The 20,486-nt window shown below is 35.2% G+C and overlaps 1 protein-coding gene across 1 annotated transcript; it reads right to left on the bottom strand.

Annotated features, from left to right (window-relative positions):
- Positions 1-588: 588 nt before the first annotated feature.
- On the bottom strand, positions 589-9,579 carry LOC107877708 (protein OS-9 homolog). The gene is made up of 8 exons (XM_016724399.2): positions 9,324-9,579; positions 6,738-6,814; positions 3,990-4,190; positions 3,775-3,846; positions 2,074-2,189; positions 1,758-1,824; positions 1,572-1,678; positions 589-1,000 (listed from the first exon to the last, which is right to left on the bottom strand). Exons 1-8 carry the CDS (start codon positions 9,421-9,423, stop codon positions 781-783), a joined length of 960 nt encoding a protein of 319 aa, XP_016579885.2. The 5' UTR covers positions 9,424-9,579; the 3' UTR covers positions 589-780.
- Between the last annotated feature and the right edge of the window lie 10,907 nt (positions 9,580-20,486).

The raw sequence follows: 20,486 nt of genomic DNA, 5'->3' as shown, positions 1-20,486 counted from the left end.
ATTTCATCAAAACTGAAGTTTAGTGATCACAATTGTATTATTTTACTGTAGTTTATAGGTCGTAGATGAATTTACAGATGGTAGATGAATGTCAGTCGGCTTTGAGAAATTTTATTAAGTAAAAGTTAGATTTAATTGTTTTGTTTTTATATTTCTGTTTTAAGAATTTTTTTGGTGTAAAGGTAAAATTTAGTTTTATTGTTTTGATATCTCTATTGTCATATTATTTTGTTGTAGTTTACAAGTGATAGATGAGTGTCAGACGACTTTAAGAAATTTTTTTGTATAAAGATTAAATTTAATATATTATTTTGACGTCTCTCTATCATTATATTGTTTTATTACAGTTTACAAGTGATAGATAAATGTCAATTGACTTTGAGAATTTTTTTTTTAATAAAAATTATGTTTAATTAAATAAATTTTTCAAAAGATGTTAAATTTAATTATTATATTCATCTTTATTATTTAAACAAATATCCTAACGTTTGAACTCAATAAAATGAGGTACACGCACGACACATGTACACCTAAACTAGTTACTATATAAGCATATAGAATCTTGAAAGTAGTGCATAATGAGAATGGTTGAGCTAAAATGCCACCTTATATTATAAAAACAGTGTAACATTAGGATCATGTTTCCTCAACAAATGTGACTTCTATCCTTCTTTTTCCCTTTACTAAATATTCTATACTGCATCAGATGAACAAATAGAAAAAGAGAATGTAGCATTTCTGCAGTAAATAGAAAAATCCCCTTCATAGGCCATGTCTGTATTATGTTGCTACAGTGATATTTTCATCTTCTAAATTGTCTCCTTCAACATTGGCATGTTCATCTGCATTGTCTGAATCAATCGAAGGCTGATCCTCAGAGTCTGTAACCATGGCGATCTTTTCATCGTCAAAGTTTTCTTCGGCTTTGGTTTCCCTGTAATCTTTCGGAAGTTTATTACAGTTTATTGTATGCCATACTGGCCTTTCTCCCTGAAAGAGCCTGCATAGAACAATTAACAATCAGAGGAAATGCTGACGACCAGAGAACGTGAGTGAGTCCGGAGCCTTAACGGCACACAATTTGAAGGTAAAATTCTGAAATGGTCAACGAAATTTGGGATGAACCAAAAGGGCCAAAGCGCCCCCTGTGCAACGACAAACCCAAAAGGTTGATGGCCTACACCAAACAGCCGCTTGGCGTGCAGGCCATTTTTTTGAATTGATTAATCATTCACAAATACACGACTCATTTAAGTTTTTTTTCCCACTTGAGTCGAGGGTCTACCAGAAACAGCCTCTCTACTTCCCAAAGTGAAGGTAAGGGCTGCGTACACACTACCCTCCCCACACCCCAGCTGTGGGGTATGTTGTTGTAAAAGTCTCAGAATTCTCAATGCCTCAGCAGCAGTTAGCAAGTTACTAATGAAAGCAAGTATGAAATAGCTACCGGAAATAACAGACAGCCCAAAAGAAAGGATGACCAACTGCCATTGTCAGCAGCCATAAGAGGGACGAATTGAACAAAAAATCAGGAGTAACTTAAACAAGAAAAATCAATCGGAATAACTTACGGGTGTTTGCAGAGGGTTGGGCAATGTACGGTGAGAGCATACTTGCAGGTGGATAATTCAGTTATAGAGCTTATCAGAGCTCTAGGCTCTGAGCAAACAAACCTCACCTGGAATGAAGTCCATGAGAAACACATAATTTTTGAATAAAAAAGACAAATAGCAAAAAGCAAAAGAATAGCTTTATACCTCTGTCTGTCGTGGTTCATTTGTTAAATCACATACGGTCCCATTAGTATAGATATGAGCGTGATATCTACAGAAAACAAAGAGGCAATCCATCCACGCATCAGGCAATGTGCTTCAAATTCGAGAAAGACTTTCCAAGATTTCATAAATTGAATAAATGCTACAATAATAGTTGTTTTCTGTAGTCAAGTACTTATGTGAAACTCGAAACTGATCATTTGCTATTAGTGACGGTTAGCAGACTCATTATATACCCAAAGTGTATACTAGAAGCTCTTTCAAAGCCAGTTAGTAACTCACAGTTTAATATCCATACCTTTGTGACGCATCTTTTGAACGGGGATCCTTTAGTACTGAATTATCTGAGTGACTCTGATGATAAGCTGCGGTAGCCTCAGCATCATAATAACCCAAGACAAATTCTTGTACTGGCTGAAAACACATAACAAATATTTTCTTTGATCGAAGAACACACTTTTTTACACAGTAAATGATTGATCAATATGCATATACTCCCTCCATTTCATTTTATTTGTCCTAGATTGACTAGACACAAAGTTTAAGAATATAAAGAAGACTTTTTAATCTTGTGGCTTTTAAGTAAAGGTGTATATAGCATGCCAACAATACCCTTTGAAAGTTGAGGGATTGACTATGTCATGTCATTTATATATATATATATATATATATATATATATATATAATACTAAATATAGAAAGATGCATCTTTTTAACGAACAAACTATAAAGAAAAGTAAAACAAATATGAGTAAAGGATATTACTCCTATGTACATAATAACAATATGCAGGTTATGATGAACTAAGAAATGCAATTGCATAATAATACATCCTCCATCCATATGTTTGACCTACTTTTTTTTTCAATAATTAAGTCTCTGCTAATTTCTATTTTCGTCAACCGAATAATTTGAAATATATACTTGACTAAGAAGTCCAGCAAGTTCAAAATGTCGAATCGATCTTTGCTACTATATCATAATATTTTGATTTTGATATGACACCTCTATACCCTTCACGCCTTTAAACTGTTATCTTTTCAATTAGCCATAAGCAAAATGCAAAATTATTATTATTATATAATCTGCACCCTCATCCAGAGGATGCATAAAACAGAACAAACAGTTTAATTCCATTTGCTTACTTACAGGCAATCCTTTTGAAAGGAGTTCTAGGCAATCCTTAAAGTCTAGTAAACCATCTGTCTTATATAGATGTGAAAATTACCAAAAAGCAGCAAGAACAAGAAATTTTTGGAACATGTAAGAAATACGTTATTAGTTCTTTTTCCCTTCCCAAATTTCCAGTTCAGAAACCATCGCCTCAAAGATTTTGGCATCACCCACTGGATCTGGATATAGTCAGAAATCTATATACTAGATCTCCTTGGCTATTACAAAGTCAAATGTAACAGTTCATTCAACTTCAACACCATGAAAGTCAACATGAGTCATACAAAATGGAACTGGGGGATGGGATAACCTAGCGATTGAGAGGCTGGAGTAACTACCTAGAGATCCAAGGTTCAAATCCCAGCTATAGCACTTAACTACTAGAGATCCTGGGTTCATATCCCAGCTACAGCACTTAACTACCTAGAGATCCTAGGTTCAAATCCCAGCTATATCACTTAGTGTGACCTCATTTGCTATGGTCTTGCCATCTTGGTGGGCAGGATTATCTTTGGCAACGCGTGCGCTGTACATCCCGGTGGATTAGTCAATGTGTGCATAAGTTGGCATGAACACCACTGATATCTTTGAATAAGAAAGGAACAACCATTTTTTTGTAAGGAAGTGGTTTTAGCTTATCCAATGTCAGCATCTCATCCTTTGAATTTTCCGAAACCAACACACCATCAATTGTATAAAAGGAGCTTTAGTGAGACAACAAAGACTCAGCCCATTAAATATTTAAAATATTCTTGGTGGAAGGAAAAAGGTTACTCTGGCAAATCATGCCTGAAGAACACATACTTAAAAGCGAAGTAAAACATACCTTTTCATCCTCCAAATGAACTTGTCTCAACTTGTTCTCATAACAGAATTCATATGACCACCACCCTTCTAGCTGTAGAAAAGTTTGATAATGCAAGATAACGTATAGACAAAATTAGACTACTTCTTTCCCAACACATCAGTTAGAGCAGACCATAAAAACTTATAGCTGCATAAGTTTTCAGGTGGTACAGGAAAAATTAGATGGACTCTCACCCTGGTAAGACATCGATCCTTCAGTACTTCAAGTAGTTCATCTGGTGTCTTCAACTTGATGCGTTTCTCAGTGTCCACGACCAAACTGCTTATATTGGGTGTCACTGATTTGCCAATCTTGGGTTTATCGACTTTAGGCAAATAACAGAGAAACTTCTCCCCATTTTTGTTGGGCATAAGAATAGTTTCCTGGTCATCATCCTGCAAAAGAGAGTGCACCAGTACATCAGATTTATAGAATGACAATACATGTAAATTCACCCCGTTTCATCATTATTCACACAGAATATCAGGGCAAACTTCTGTTTGCATTTCTCTTCAACCAATAGGTTGCATAAAGAGTTATTGAAAATAACAGTTGCACTTTTCCCTCAGGAACCAAAAGAAGCCTAAATGTTCTCAAATTTATCCCACAGTTCATACCCTCAACTTACCAGGGTCACCACTGAAAGATCCTAAAGGTGACACGATACTTCAAATACATTGCACAAAAGAGGCTGTTCAACGTGCTTCCCATTGTAATCCTAACCCCTTATACGTATGACTAACATGGATTTAAATTCCTAATTGTAGATTAAAGAACAATATACTCTAAAATTACTCGTGTTTTTCACACATAATTCTGAGTTTTAGATGATAGGTAAGGGTAGTCTGGATACATAGTGTAGCAATAAAAATTTGTTCCTTTTTGTGGTTTAGAGGTAAAAGCACCAATCAAATTTGCAACAACATATTATCCTAACTGAAAAATGTGAATGATAAAGCAATCAACATTTATGTCTCTCACACCAGCTCTTACAATCTCAACTTCTGGAAATCAAACTTTAAGAAGCAATAGCAACAACTTCACCTCAGTCCCAAACAAGGCATGGCGATATGCATCCTTACCATGTTTCTCCATTTAATTTCAACTCATTATCATCATACTATGATAAAAATAAAGGTGAAAACAAAGTTAATACTGCATAATATCAATAATAATAATGTTGTTGTTGTTATTAAAATTTCTCAATATTTTTACTAGCATACTTTTTTCTGAATGATGATAACAATATATTTTTACTAGTATATAAATCTGTGGTAAGGTCAAAATACTCCTAGAAAAGCAATTTGCAACAACATTCTCTTTATGCTGTTTTTTTACATCAATAATACTTGCTTTGCCAAAAAGAAAACAAGAGTAAAACCTATTCCCTACTAATAAATATTATTTATATTGATCATTTTCTTCCATTATGCTATATTTTTAGCCAAGTCTGCATTGATTCCAAGAAATTGTAGGTTTTCTGAGACAACTTCTTTCCATATGATTAGGGTCTACTTCGTCCCTTTTTCAACCCTTCACTAACCATAGTTTCACCCCTACATTACCGGCAAGACATGACTAAACCATCTTAAGCAACTTTCTCTCATATTATCCTTATTGTGTGTTACTTGCACCTTCTAGCAAATGTAGTCATTTTTTATCTTATCCAATCTTGTATGACCACACAACCATCTTAGCGAATGCATCTCAGCAAAACTCATCTTGTGGATTTATTGAACTTAATCGGCCCAATATTACTACCGTATGACGCTACCAGTCTTAGAATTATTTTGTATAACTTACCTTTCATTTCGGCAGGAAGACTTCTATCACATAACACCCCGGTAGCACCTCTCGCTTTCAACTATCTAATTTTAGTCCTATGTGTAACATCTTCATCTATCATTTTATTCCCTTGAGACGAGCCTAGATATTTCAATTGTTTGTATAGGCACAGTGAGCCGGAGGTCTATCGGAAACAACCTCTCTACTTCTTCGGAGGTAGCGGTATGGACCGTGTACATTTTACCCTCCCCAGATCCCACTATGTGGGAATACGCTGGGTTTGTTGTTGTTGTTGTTGTATAGGCACAGTAATCCCATCTAGTCTAACTCAATTTCACTCTTGTCGTGCTGATCATTTAACTTGAGGAATGTAGCCAGTCTTACGTTTGTTTATCTTAAAACCCTTCTCTCAAAGAGCTTCTCCATGGACCAAGGGTGTGCCCTAGTGGTCAATGAAGTGAATCGAGAACCATGAGATCTCAAATTCAAATCCCAATAGAGACAAAAACACTAGATGGTTTCTTCTCATTTGTCCTAGCCTTGGTGGACAAAGTTATCTAGTATCTGATTCTGTTGTTGATGGGAATTGGCAGATGTCCCGTGGAATTAGTTGAGGTGCGAACAAACTATCCCAGACACCACAATTATCAAAGAGAAAAAGATTTTCTCCATATTTCATGCTTTTGATCGACACCCTCTCTGGTTTCATCAATTAATACAATATCATCAACAAATAGCATACAGTATTTGACCTCATCTTGTATTATGTTGGTTAACACATCCATAATTAGAGTAAACAACTAAGGTTTCAATGTAGATCCCTAATGTCGAGATCCATTGTTATAGGAGTAATAATGAAGCAGAAAAGAAAACTTAGAAACTTGAAACAACTTGTCATAACCCTCTGACTTGCAAAATATATATCCAGGAAAACAGCAGGAAACCACATATGTTCTTGGACAGACGTAGTGACGTACAGACACGGTTTCAGTAGTGCTTGTTTGTCTCAGTAGAGATACACTTTCCAGTTTACACCCACTTCTGAGAATCTTATTTATAATAGTAGATCACCTTTTATTGCAAGCATATAACTTATTTGAAGTGCATAGTGTGCCTTTGAATATGTTAAAAGGTGAGAGACATGAAAAATAACTTACCGGTTGGAAAGGTGCGTCTTCTGAATGAAACTCAACTTTATATTTTGGTTCTTTAGAACTTTGACTCAATGATGTGCCTGATACAAACAGGAATAAACCACAAGAATTACAACCCAATAGTAGCAAACAATAATAATTCTGGAAAGTATTCTATTTTGAGCAAGATGTAAACTTTGTCAGCACTAGTGCAATCAAGTGAACAGAAAGGCTATTGGCCTTCCTTTGTCACTCGAGCACAATAATTTAAGGGTATGAACCAGTTCGTCAGCTCAAGCTAGTGAAGGCAAGCTTTGGCGCAACAATAAATTTTCTTTCTTGGTGACTTGCATATGAGTCACACTTCAACGCGCGGAAACAGACTCTTTTTGGAAATGAAAGGGGGAGAGAGTGAACGGTATACACCTACTCTTCCCCTACCCCAACACTAGATGGGAGCGCACATGGTGCACGGGTATGCCTACCTCCCTTGACAGCGCAATCTAATATTCCCAACTATTAGTTAAAGCTTCTAGTACTAAAAATTTAGAGCATCAACCAGTTAAAACTTTTTTCCAACTTTTGGTAATTCTATCAACCATTTTCAGTAATAATAATAATCATTCTAAAACACAAAAATGAAGAATAAATAAGCCTAGAAATCAAAGGTAAACAAACAGTAAACAGGACTATTACCCTAGTATCGTTGGCTCATTATTTCCCATCACAATCATACTTCATTAGTAACACATTCAAAATTCTTATCTCCCATTTAACCATAGATTTCAATTTGGAAATTTGAGTTTTTGAAGTTGTGATTTTCGAAATCTGAAGTTGTGTTGGGTATGCATTTTACTTGGAAAAATTTGAAGTTTTTTACTCCCCCCGTCCCAAAATAAGTGTCACTTTAACTCATTTCACGCCCATTATAAAACATATCAATAAATAGAATGTTTCTTGAGAATTGAGCATTATTAAGAACAAGTAGTTTCTTTAATACAAGGGCATAGTTGGATAACTATAGTAGTTTTATCTTGAACGCGGTGACACTTATTCTTTTTGCTAAAGTGACACTTAAGTCAAAGTCCCAAAAATCCAAAAACTTATCTGAGCTCGTTTTTTGGAATTTGAAAATATTTGAAGATCAAATTTTATGGACAAAAATTCAAAATCTATGGTCAAACATTAGCTATTTTATTTGTTTGATAACCATGGTGTCCGAGGAACCTCAACTAATTCCACGGGATACCTACCACCTACCAGGTAACTCTATCCACCAAGGATAGAACAAATGTAAATAATCACCTAGTATTTTTATCTCTACGGGAATTTGAACTTGAGACCTCGTGTTTCTCACCTACTTCATTGACCACTAGGCCCACACCACTGGATCCGGAACTTGAAAATATTTCAAGATAAACTTTCAAAAATCTATGGTCGAACGCTAGCTAAATATCGAATGATCTCTCTAAATTAAGCAAATAATGAGCTACATAATCCAACAAGAACAAAAACAATTACACAAGATGGGGCCCGAGAAGGGTAAAGTGTATGCAGACCTCACCACTATATTGGGTACAGTGATAGATCCTCAGCTCAAGAAAAAAATAGTCCAAAGCAGTATAGAAAAAAAAAATGAAATGAAAATCATGGCAAAATACTATAAACAACCTGACAAATCATCTTGAACAGTAGTCATAACAAGATAAAATGATAATCCAAGTACAAAAAACAACAAATAATAACGAAACTCAAATGACAAGAAACTACAAGTGAGAATAATACAATAACTACTAGCAAAAAAAATAAGGCAGCCTGGTACACTAAGCTCCCGCTATGCACAGGGTCCAGGGAAAGATCCGACTACAGAGATCTATTGTATGCAGCCTCACCTTACATTTTGGCAAGGGGCTGTTTTCAAGGCTTGAACCCGTAACTCCCTTGCAATACAATAACTACTAGTAAAAAAATAAGACAGTCCGGTGCAATAAGCTCCCGCTATGCGCAGGGTCCAGAAAGAGTCCGATCACAAGAATCTATTATACGCAGCCGCACCTTACATTTTTGCAAGGGGCTATTTCCAAGGCTTGAACCCGAACCCATGACCTGGTCACATAGGAGCAACTATACCGGTCACTCTAATTCTCCCCTTCAATACAATAACTACTAGTAGAAAAGGGGGCAGCCTGGTGCACTATGCTCCTGCTATGCGCACAGGGTCTAGCAAAGGGCCCGATCAGAACGATCTATTGTACACAACTTCACCTTACATTTCTACAAGGGGTTATTTCCAAGGCTTGAACTCGTGACCTCGTAATCTCATAACAACAACTTTACCAATTACTCCAATGCCCCCTTACAACAACTACTAGTATTTGAAGCAAATTTTCAAAAATATATGGTAAAACGCTAGCTAAATACCGAATAATCTCTCTAAATTAAGCAAATAATGATCTACACATAATCCAACCACAACAACAAAAACCCAAAAAAAAAAAAAAAAACAATTACAACCCAAACTTAAAAATTCAACTTTTATTACAATTAACACATCAAAAATGGCTCTTCTTAAATCAAACTAAATTAATTTAATTGAGATTTTAGGGTTACCTGCGTGAACAGAAATTATCTGAGAGGAAGAAACGACGTCGTATAAGAAGATATTATTAATGGACACAAATACAACAATCAAATACAATATCGATCTCATCTTCTTCCTTTTTTTGGCCCTAATTATGGTGTACAATATGATACAGTAATTGAGACTCTAGTATCAAAATTATATACTCCCTTCCTGTCTGTAGCTTGGTATTATTTTCATTCTTATAAAAGATTAAAAGAAAAAAGAAAAAGAAAAATATTTTTACCAACTTACACTTGATAAATATCTTTAAAATAATATATAAGTTATCGATAATGTTAAATTTACAATAAATGTTTTTTAAGAAATATAATTTTTAATAGTTTTTTTATTATGTAAAATACTCGTTATTTTTAATATATGTAAAATTGAAATGACACCTTTAATTTATTTTTTGATATCTTTAACATTATTTATTTAAGAATAAAAATAAAAAAACTAAAACGTCATTTATTTAGGAAGACAGTAAATACTCACCAATATGGGTTGTGGTGTAGTGGTGAGATTGTTCTATCCTTAATTAGATGTGTTGATTCGAGTCCTTGGTATGAAGAAAATCTTATTGGGAGCGCCACTCCCAGAATAGGTTTTGCAGTGTGCGATTCAGATTAGTTGGGACTCCAATGAGGATATCGAACACCGAATGAAAAAACTTTAAAAAAAAATACTCCCTCCATTCTATTTTACTTGGCATTTTTGATTTGACACATCAATTAAGAAAATATTAATTAGAAGTGTATTTTACAAATTAATTCTATCAATAACATCTTGAAATTTTAAATTTAACAATTAATATTTTTTTAATTATCTAATACTGATGGTAATATAAAAATAATAATAAAATATTTTTGATTTTCGAGAATGAATAACTAATTTGAAACAAAAATATTGAGAAAGAAGAAAAAAAAAGTGGAATGGAGGAAGTAATATTTTTTTTTTTTTCAATTTGCATGCTACTCACTTACTCATTTAATTTTACAATAATTAATGCTATCATATCATTAAAGATAGAAACAAGTAATTCATTCTCTCTAGTTTTTTTTTTTTTTCAAATTAACAAATGCTTCCTTCCATCCATTTTACTTGTCAATGTTTTGTCTCGCACAATTATCCCTTTTTATGTAACTAATTATTATTTTTTATTACTATTCTCAATTTAATATTTTTCTCTTTTATGTTACATTAATATTTTTCGTATTTATATGATTAAGCCTAAAAAGTGAAAAAAATATTATAATAAATTATATTTTATTGTTTTAAAATAACGACTATTTTGGACCTTCTCTTTTTATTAAACAAACAAGTAAAATGGACCAGAGGATAGTATGAGAAATTTTTTTATGAAATTTTCTTGATTTGCTAAAATTGATAAGTATAATAAAATATCTATATTTTGATACAAATACAAAGTAAAGCGAAATAAAAAAAATAAATTATTAAGTTTCAATTAAAAAATTTGGCTCTTGAAGTTTGAACTATGCCGTCAAAATTGAGCCAAAGAAAGTGATAAACAACGTCTGTGCTACAATGTGATAGCTCATAATCTTTTACCTTAACAATATTTAAAGAATTAACATCTTATTTAGTGTTGCACTGCCTATGGAAAGAATACATCAAAATGGTTTTTGTTAAGAAGTAGAAAAATCAGAGAAAATGTATATTGTATTAACTTATATAAAAAAAAATAGGAACAAGAGAAGGGGAGAAAAAAATATTTAAATTAGAATGATTAAAAGGGAGATGGAAGGGATAAGAATTTAAATTAATTGAAATATATTAAGGATGATTCTCAACAAGTGTAGGTTGGAGATATTGAGATTAAAAAAGAGATAATTTTTATTAATCGTTCAATTTAAATCAAGAAATTAGTATTTTAGACTTCGACATGTCTGTAAATGATAGAAACTTTAGCTGAATTCAGAGAATTAGGTCGGCAGAAGTAAAAAAAAAATGCCATGAAAAAATAAGACGATTAGAAAAAACTTGAAATCCTAATAATAGATTTATAGAAATTTGAAAGTGTCTTAGAGAGGTCAGAGTATAAAATGACTCATCAAGTTATTTAATGTTACACTAAAAAGTGATAGGATGCCCAAAAACTTGGAGGAAGGTCACTAATATCGATTTATAAGAGAAAAGGAGATGTTCAAAATTGTGCGTACTCCACCTTCAAATTAAATTCATGAGTTACGCAAAGTATAGATCTAAACACATCGGTTTAAATTTTCACACCATAGACCACAATGGAGCCTATGTTCTTGCTAAGAAGATCAATGGAAATTTATCTCGAAAAAAAAAAGAAAAAGATTGGTGGGTGATGAAGAAGAAACAATTCATATTAAATACTTTTTTCGTTTCAATTGTTTATTTTACTAACCTTTTATATCTGTTTAAGATAACAAAATTCACCAGTTTTCTTCACTCTCTTATAAGCTGTATGCCAAATCAAGATCAAATAAATAAATGAAAACGGAGAATATATATATATAAAGAACATGTATGAAGGAGTCTTGGCAAGATTTAGAATAGTCATAGGTGATGCAAGCTTTCCGAAGAAGAAGGATCATCTGATTACCTTTCGAAGCGCGATAGCCAAGACTCAGATTGACTTTCTGCTGCTTAGAAAGGAGGATAGGGCTTTTTGTAAGGACTGTAAAGTCATTCCGAGTGAGTATCTTTCAATCCAGTACAGGCTTATGGTGATGGACTTCATAATCAAAAAGAGCAAGAAGAGAAGGGCCGGGGAGGGTTGACCTAAAATTAAGTGGGGAGGCCTGACACCAATTAGTACACTGGAGATAGGGGAGAAGTTAGCAGACATGGGGGTGTGGGAGTGCAAGGGGACGTGGATGTTATGTGGGATAGGGCGGTCAGCTGCATCACAGAGACTGCAAGAGAAGTGTTGGGTGTTTCAAGGGGTCGAGCAGGACGACATAAAGGGTCTTGGTGGTGGAATGAAGAAGTTAAGAATAAAGTAGAGATTAAGAAGGGGGTGTATGTTAAGTTGATTGACTGTAGAGATGAAGAAGAGAAATAGGTGACTAGAAAGGTGTACAAAGTGGCCAGGAAGGAGGCTAAGTTAGCAGTTACGACTGCTAAAATACCAGCGTTTGAGAGCCTGTATGCGGGGTTAGGGGAGAAAAGCGGGGAAAAAGATTATTTAGGCTGGCTAAAGCTAGGGAGCGGAAGGGTCGTGACCTAGATCAAGTAAAGTGCATTAAGGGGGAAGATGATAAGGTTTTGGTAGAGAATGTTCAATTAAGAAGAGATGACAGGAGTATTTTCATGGACTGTTGAATGAGAAGGGGGACATAAACATTGAGTTAGGGGAGCTGGAGCACTTGGATGAAAATTGAAATTTCAATTATTGTAGACGTTTTAAGGTTGAAGAGGTCAAAGAGGTTATCCATAGGATGCAGAGGGGTAGGGCGACGGGGCCTGAAGAAATTCCGATGGATTTTTGGAAGTTTATTAGCGAAACAAGTTTAAGGTGGTTGACTGATTTATTTAACGACATTTTCAAGACTGTGAAAATGCCTGAGGCTTGGAGATGGAATACGATGATTCTGTTATATAAAAATAAGGGTGACATTCAGAGTTATAACAACTATAGGGGTATTAAGCTGTTGAGTCATACTATGAAAATTTAGGAGAGGGTGGTTGAGCGGAGATTGAGAAGAGTCGTGTCCATTTTAGAGAATCAGTTTGGATTTATGCCTGGTCGCTCGACTACAGAAGCAATCCACTTGGTGAAGAGATTGGTGGATCAGTATAGGGAAAAGAAGAAGGATTTACATATGGTGTTCATCGACCTGGAGAAAGCGTATGAAAAAGTCTCTAGGGAGGTTCTTTGGAGATGCTTAGATATGAGAGGGGTCCCGGTGGCGTACATCAGAGCCATTAAGGACATGTACACTGGAGGAAAGACTCGGGTGAGGATGGAGAGAGGAGACTCAGAGCAGTTTTCGGTTGAGACAGGGTTGCATCAGGGATCGATCCTCAGTTCGTTTCTGTTTGCGCTGGTGATAGATATGTTGATGAGGAGTATTCAAGATGAGGTGCCTTGGTGTATGTTATTTGCAGATGATGTAGTGCTGATTAATTAGACGTGGGAGGGAGGGGGGATGTAAATGAGAAATTGGAGATCTGGGGGCAAACCCTTGAATTTAAGGGGTTCAAGTTGAGTCGGTCCAAGACGGAGTATATGGAATACAATTTTAGTGACTTGAAGTAGGAGGACGAAGTGGTGGTGAGGTTAGATTCCCAGGTTGTTTGTAAGAGGGATAGTTTTAAGTATCTTGGGTCTATGATTCAGGGGATTGAAGAAACTGATGAAGATGTATCTAAACGTATTGAAGCAGGTTGGATGAAGTGGAGGCTCGCCTCGGGAGTGTTGTATGATAAGAAGGTGCCTTTAAAGCTTAAAGGCAAGTTCTACAGAGTGGCAGTTCGTCCGGCCATGCTGTATGGTGCGGAGTGTTGGCTAGTCAAGAACTCCTATATTCAAAAATTGAAGGTAACGGAAATGAGAATGTTGCATTAGATGTGTGGACTTACTAGAGGGGATAGAGTTAGGAATGAGATTATTCGGGAGAAGGTGGGAGTGACTTCGATGGAGGACAGAATGCGGGAAGGAAGACTGAGATGGTTCGAGCATGTGATGAGGAGGGGCACAGATGCCCCAGTTCGTAGGAGTGAGAGGCTAGCTTTAAATAGTTTTAGTAGGAGTAGAGATAGGCCGAATAAATACTGGAGAGAGGTGATTAGACATGACTTGGAGCTATTACAGCTTAAAAAGGACATGATCCTAGATAGAAAGGTGTGAAGGTTGCGGATAAAGTAGAGGGCTAGTGCGTGAGTGGGTTGTAACTAGTAGTTAGGAAGCTCTTGTACAGTCGGGCTAGTAATCCTAGGACTGTGTCCATTGGTAGGAGCCTCTAGTGTATGCTACTGCTATGTGGGTGTCCTTTTCTTATTCCTTATCTCCTATATTTTATTTTTGTATTGCTCGTATTTTTGTGTCTCTCGTATTTCTATTTTTATCATTTCTTATTTACTATTTCGATTATGCCACCCATCCTATTTCATGTATTACCATGACCTTGTTAACTATTTTTTATCTTGAGCCGGGGGTCTATCGGAAACAACCTCTCTACTTCTTCGAAGGTAGCGGTATGGACTGCGTACATTCTACCCTCCCCAGACCCCACTGAGTGGGAATACACTGGGTTTGTTATTGTTGTTGTTGTACTTATTGTCAAAATAATAATTTATTTTTATGTTGAAACTGCCTATTCAATGCAAGATTTAGTAATGCAAACACAATTTATTTGGTTAAACATTAAAATTTTCATTTGTTCACAAGTTGAAATTTGTTGTTAGAGGGTCTGCTCCTTAATCAGTCTCTTTTTTGAGCTCTTAGTGTAGAAAAATCTTTATTAGGAGCGATAGCTTCGAATGAATCCTATCCAATGAGAATTCGCATTAATTGGACTCGAATGAAAGTTTAAAATATTAGATGAGAAACTTTTAAAAAAGTGAGAATACTCACAAAACTACCTGAACTTTGTCCGAATTTTCAGTTGAGCATATTGAACTTTGCGGGGGTCCTATTACCCCCTGGACTTTTTTTAAATATTTTAATGGCATATATCTGCCAACTTTTATAAGTGCGTGTAATCACCGACCTTGAGCACGTGAGAGTGATTAAAAAATGTTATAAACCTTTTTTTTTGACACGTAGCTTTATATATATGGGTTAGATTCCTTTATTTTTTTAATTTAACCAATTTAAGGAGAGATAAATCTCCTTCTTCCACCCTACTCCCGTTTTCCTCTCAATTCTTGAAGGTAAAATTTTTGCATTGATTTTTTTTGGTTTCTTTGGTAAATTTCTTAATATTTTCTAACTTCTCACTATTTTCACTAATTTTTAATTTGTGATTTTTGAAATTAGGGTTAGCTATGGAAGATGTAAAATTGGATTTGAATAGGATTTGTTTAGACAAGAAAGATCCAATGTTGAATGCGGAGGTGCGATTTAATCATGATCTCTTACTCCATTTGAAGACTTCTTGATCCGATAATAATTCGGAAAGAAGATTTTGGTCTTGCCCTTATTATGGATCAAACAAGTGTAACTTTTTTCTTTGGAGGAATGGTGTGGTTGATGAATGATCTAAGTTCATTATTCCAAAATTGGTGAAGAAAGCGAAGAACGTGAATGAAATGTTGAAGATAATGAAGATGAAGGAAGAATTGGTTGGTGCTTACATTGATAGGAAAATAATGGAGATGGAAGCTGAATCTTCATTCACTCAAATGGAAGAACAATGTAACTCATTTATTAAGATGAAAGACGAGGTGAAAAATACACCACAGAAGAAGATTGAAGTGAAGAAGATAGAGAGCTTTAGTAGTATTTTTATAGTGTGTATCTTCATAATGTGTATTGCTATAAGGTTCAAAATAGCCAGTTGAAGTATTTTTTGCAGTGTTGTAATATGAATTTATCGTTGGTAGTGTTTCTTGTATGATAGTTTGAACTTGCTTTTGTTGAATTTAATCTCCTATGACAGTGTTTCTTGTATGGTGGTTTGAACTTGATTTTGTTGAATGAAATCTCCTATTTCAAACTATTGTTGGTTTTGAGTATTTGTTTGTTTTGCTCATTTTGTTGAGATAAGTTCATTATTCCAAAAGTGATAGAAACATCAAATAGCACCACAAACAATAGATACAAATTTATAGAAATATTCAATACAGTAGAACAAAATTAGTGCATAACTGTTTGAGATACAACTTGAACTTTCAAGTGCAACGTATAATAAAAAATAACTGCACAAATGTCTGAGATGCAACATTCAAGTGCATTATAGAAACTTCACAAAAAATGATCTTGTCAAAATAACCTACCCTAATTTACAATATAACATCAGTTTTAGCATCAAAACAACATCAGTTTTAGTGTAAAAAACAATCAACATTTTAAAACTACTTTCATTGTGGCTTGGATTGTGATGAAGCCATTTTTTATCTTTTGTTCATTCTCATCTCATCTTTCATCACTTCAAGCTGGTTTCCAGTCATTGCTTTTTTACCCCTTCACCTTACTCCTATTTTTGGTTTGTAACTAAGGTCCCCAGTAATATTAGAAGATCTTATAGGATGTGCAGAACCAGTATATAGTATCCTACTACTTGACAACCCGGGCTGCAGACAAAGAAAGAAAATTATACACATATAAATGTCTAAAGACGAATTAAACTTAAATCAAACCAATTAGCACTTACATTATATATTGTGAAACCATTTTCAGCAATCAAAACACCCATTCTGACTGTCTTTGGCCTTTTACCAGTTGAAGCATGTAGATTTAGTGGAGCATGAACGGGTGGAGCAGGTGGATTTGGTGGAGCATAAATAAGTGAAGCGGGTGAATTTGGTGGAGCATAACTGGTTGTATTTTCAAACCACTCATGCAAAAGTGTCCTCCTTGCCACTTCTATGTCACCAAAAGGTGTTTTTCTTGACCTTCTCCTGCCTCTTACAGCTACTGCAATATATTCAACACCTCTTCCCCTTTCTCTTGTAGCTGCTGCAACATACTCAACACCCTTTCCCTTCCTCTTGCAGCTGCTGTAAAATGTTCAACACCCCTTTCCCTTTTTCTTGCAGATACTGCAATATGTTCAACACCCCCTCCCCTTTCTCTTGAAGCTATTGTAACATGTTCAATACCCATTCACCTTTCTTTTACAGATGTTACAACATGTTCAACACCCCTTCCCCTTCTTCTTGCAGCTGCTGCAGCATGTTCAACATGTTTAACATTTTCAACTGGTGCAGCTTATCCAGCTGGTGCAACATATGTTGTCTTTCTAGGCCTTCCCCTAGGTCTAGAAGGTGCATCAGGATTATCACTTGTTTTTCTTGGCCTTTCCCTAGGTCTAGGAGGTGCATCGGTAGTAGTAGTAGAAGGAGAAGTGTTTCTTGGCCTTCCCCTAGGTCTTGAAGTACTTGGTACATCACTTAGTCCAGCATTAACAATACTTGATCCAACATAATCCTACAAAAATAGTTGAAGCAGTCACATATTCAAAAGTAATTAAGCTACAAATAAATAATACAAGTCATTTAAAGTTACACACCTTGAAAGGACAATCTCTTTTGTTGTGATTTTTTCCATGACAGATGCTACAAGTCATGTAAACCCCTTTTCTTGATATCTTTCCATACTTTTTGGTCTCATAAACTTATCTATTCCTTCTCTTCTTTGGCCTGCCAGGCATAGGAACAACAACTGGAGGCTCCACATGAGGATTTGTTGACTCAGGCCACATGTTCTTGTTGGTCACTATTTGAATGTAGTGATAGTAAGTCTTGAGATAAGTCTCCTTACTGTAGCAGCTATCAACAAAATCAGTTGGTTCCAATTTCTTATAGAGTATGGCTGCAATCCCATGTGGACATGGTATTCCCTTGAGCATCCAAGATTTACAGCTGCATGTGTTATCCCTCAAATCCACACTATGTATATATGGTCCATCTGATATTTCAAAATCTCTCTCTCCATTGAAGTTAATATTACATGTCATTGACTTCTTAGTGTTTTTTTCTAACATTCTCAAAGCCATTGAAGATATTTCAGTCACCCATGTTTCTGGAAACTTTGTGAATTCACCTAGTCTAGTCATTACCTTTACCTTTATCTCTTCTAGCATAGTAATAATTATTTTATGCCTTGGTCCTAAGATCCAAGCATTAAAGCTCTCAGTCATGTTATTATCTATGCTATCACACTTGATATCAGTTCTAAAGTACATTATACACTAACTTGTACCTTGTAATGAAGTAAATATGAAACAATATCTTCACCACCTAGTATGGCCAATTGGTTTAAGTTTTTCTTCATTTCAGCTTCAAACATGCTTCTTGCACATTTCCAGAACTGGTTCCTTTTTTGAAGACCTCTCCATTTTTCCCCAATTGGCAAAGATGTATCCTGCACACATTCTATGCTCCACCTCTGGTAAAAGCTCCGTCAATGTTGCTCTAAGACCCTGAAAATCAGATCATAACAAATTACATATTCTTAACTACACATAATATTCATGAAATATAACTAAATGAAGAAAAAAATATACCTTTTGCATATCTGAAATGATTGGGTAATCTTTGCCATTAGTTAATACCAAATCCTCTATCAACAATTTCACAAACCATGTCTAAGTATTCTTATTCTCATACTATACTACAGCCCAAGCAATAGGCAACATTTGATTATTTCCATCTTTAGCCACAGCAACCAACAATTGTACTTTGGTTACTCCCTTCACGAAACATCCATCTAAACCAATGCATCTTCTACAACCATCCAAAAAATATTTTTTGCATACATCAAAACAAATGTAGAAACTTTAAAAAACAAGCTTACCACTATCATCAGAATCAACAACATTCACAACACAAGTGGAACTCGAATTAGACCTTAACATTTTATCTCTATAGTCAAATATTCTTCCAAACTCTTTCACATGATTACACATTAAAACTTGATGTATTTTAGCTCTAGCTCTCCTGACAGTAGTCTTTCCAACATGTATACCCAATTCTTTTCTAATCAACTGCTGGAACTAAAATATTCTCATGTTTGGTTGCTCGCTAATTCTATCTTTGAAATGCTTGTGCAGGAATTTTGCATTACACATGGAATTTCTAGTGGTTTTGATACACCTATGCTTAGGATTGTAGGTTTTAATTTGAAAATCATTGGTAGACTTGTTAATACTTGCATATAACAGCCAAGGACACCCTTCCCTACATCTAACCCTAACTTTTTTAGACTCATTAATATACTTCTCTAACTTAACACCTCTTTGAAGTGCATATTTTGTAACAACATCTCTAAACTCATTCACATCCTCAAAAACCATGCCTAATTGCCACACAACCTGTTTTGTAGATTTATCATACACTACCTTTCTACTATCTGTCTTCCCTAACCCATCTTCTGAATCAGATTCCACACTATATTCATCAGAACTATAATACACAGGCTCATCCCCAGCAACTTTACCTTTTAAACTTTTACCAGCAATTTCTATACCCTCAAATCCCAGATCTGGACCAACTTCACCAAGAGGAACTTCTGTAGGGTCATTAGGTATTCTTTCTCTTGTCTTCCTCCTTTGGTATTTCTTCCTTTCAGTCCTCAAGTTTATGTCCTCCTCATGCACATCACTTTTAAATTCAGCATCATATTCAATAAATAGATCTTCATGGTCTGAATCTGAGCTGTTTTTAGTTAAGAAGTCAGAAGCATCAATATTTATAGCCCCAGCAGTAGCTGCAGCTTCACCACCAGCTGCAGCCTCACCACCAGCTGTAATAAAACTAGCAGATGAGGCCTCACCAGGTGCAATTGTAATGAGTCGAGACTACCCCCTAGTCGTTACATGATGCTTACGGTCTCGAGAGGTAGCAAGCTAACCCATGAGCTGGTACCTGCTGTGAGCACATAATAATATGATCATGAATGCAGAAGAATAACTAAAATGCCATAAGGTTTTAATAATAAAACGACTACTGAATTATGAATCTGGCATAATACTGAAATCTGAATATCTAATTGCAGTGTCTAAAAAGCCTCTAAACTAAATACTGTGAGTTGATGGGACATACCGCAACTAACTCTACTAACAACTGAGATAAAGACATAAAGTAATATAATCTATCATCGGATGATGAGGACTCACCACTGCTACTGTACTGCTGATGATCTGAGGGACTAAGTGCGATCCAGAAACAACGCGTCAGCACCAATGATATGATACATCATAGCGTAAAATAAAGGTATGCGATTAGTACTTTGAATATATTGGTATGCTAAATGAGGTAGGCTGATATGCATGATTTCATGAATAGGAATAATAAAAACTAACTGATTATACATGTAAAACATAGAGCACTGAATAGAGAACATGAAATCTGTAGGTACTAAAAATATGGAGAAATCTGTAAATACCGAGTATGCATGACAGTCTGTAAATACTAAAGTTACGTGAAAATCTGTGGACACTGGGGATGCATGACCAAGCATATTACATGGACTGAGTAAAATCTGTAAATCG

This window comes from Capsicum annuum, chromosome 7 (genome assembly GCF_002878395.1).
Source record: "Capsicum annuum cultivar UCD-10X-F1 chromosome 7, UCD10Xv1.1, whole genome shotgun sequence".
NCBI lineage: Eukaryota > Viridiplantae > Streptophyta > Magnoliopsida > Solanales > Solanaceae > Capsicum > Capsicum annuum.
Note: the sequence above shows the minus strand (reverse complement) of the source record. Positions and strands in the feature narration are given on the sequence as shown.

What these genes read in the sequence shown, in the direction of transcription:
- LOC107877708 (XM_016724399.2), bottom strand. Translation starts at nt 9,423, where the DNA reads ATGAGATCGATATTGTATTTGATTGTTGTATTTGTGTCCATTAATAAT. An exon ending in TTCATTTGGAGGATGAAAAG is followed by an intron (nt 2,190 to 3,774) that starts GTATGTTTTACT and finishes ATGTGTTTTCAG; the next exon opens with CCAGTACAAGAATTTGTCTT. An exon ending in TCAAAAGATGCGTCACAAAG is followed by an intron (nt 1,825 to 2,073) that starts GTATGGATATTA and finishes TGTTTTCTGTAG; the next exon opens with ATATCACGCTCATATCTATA.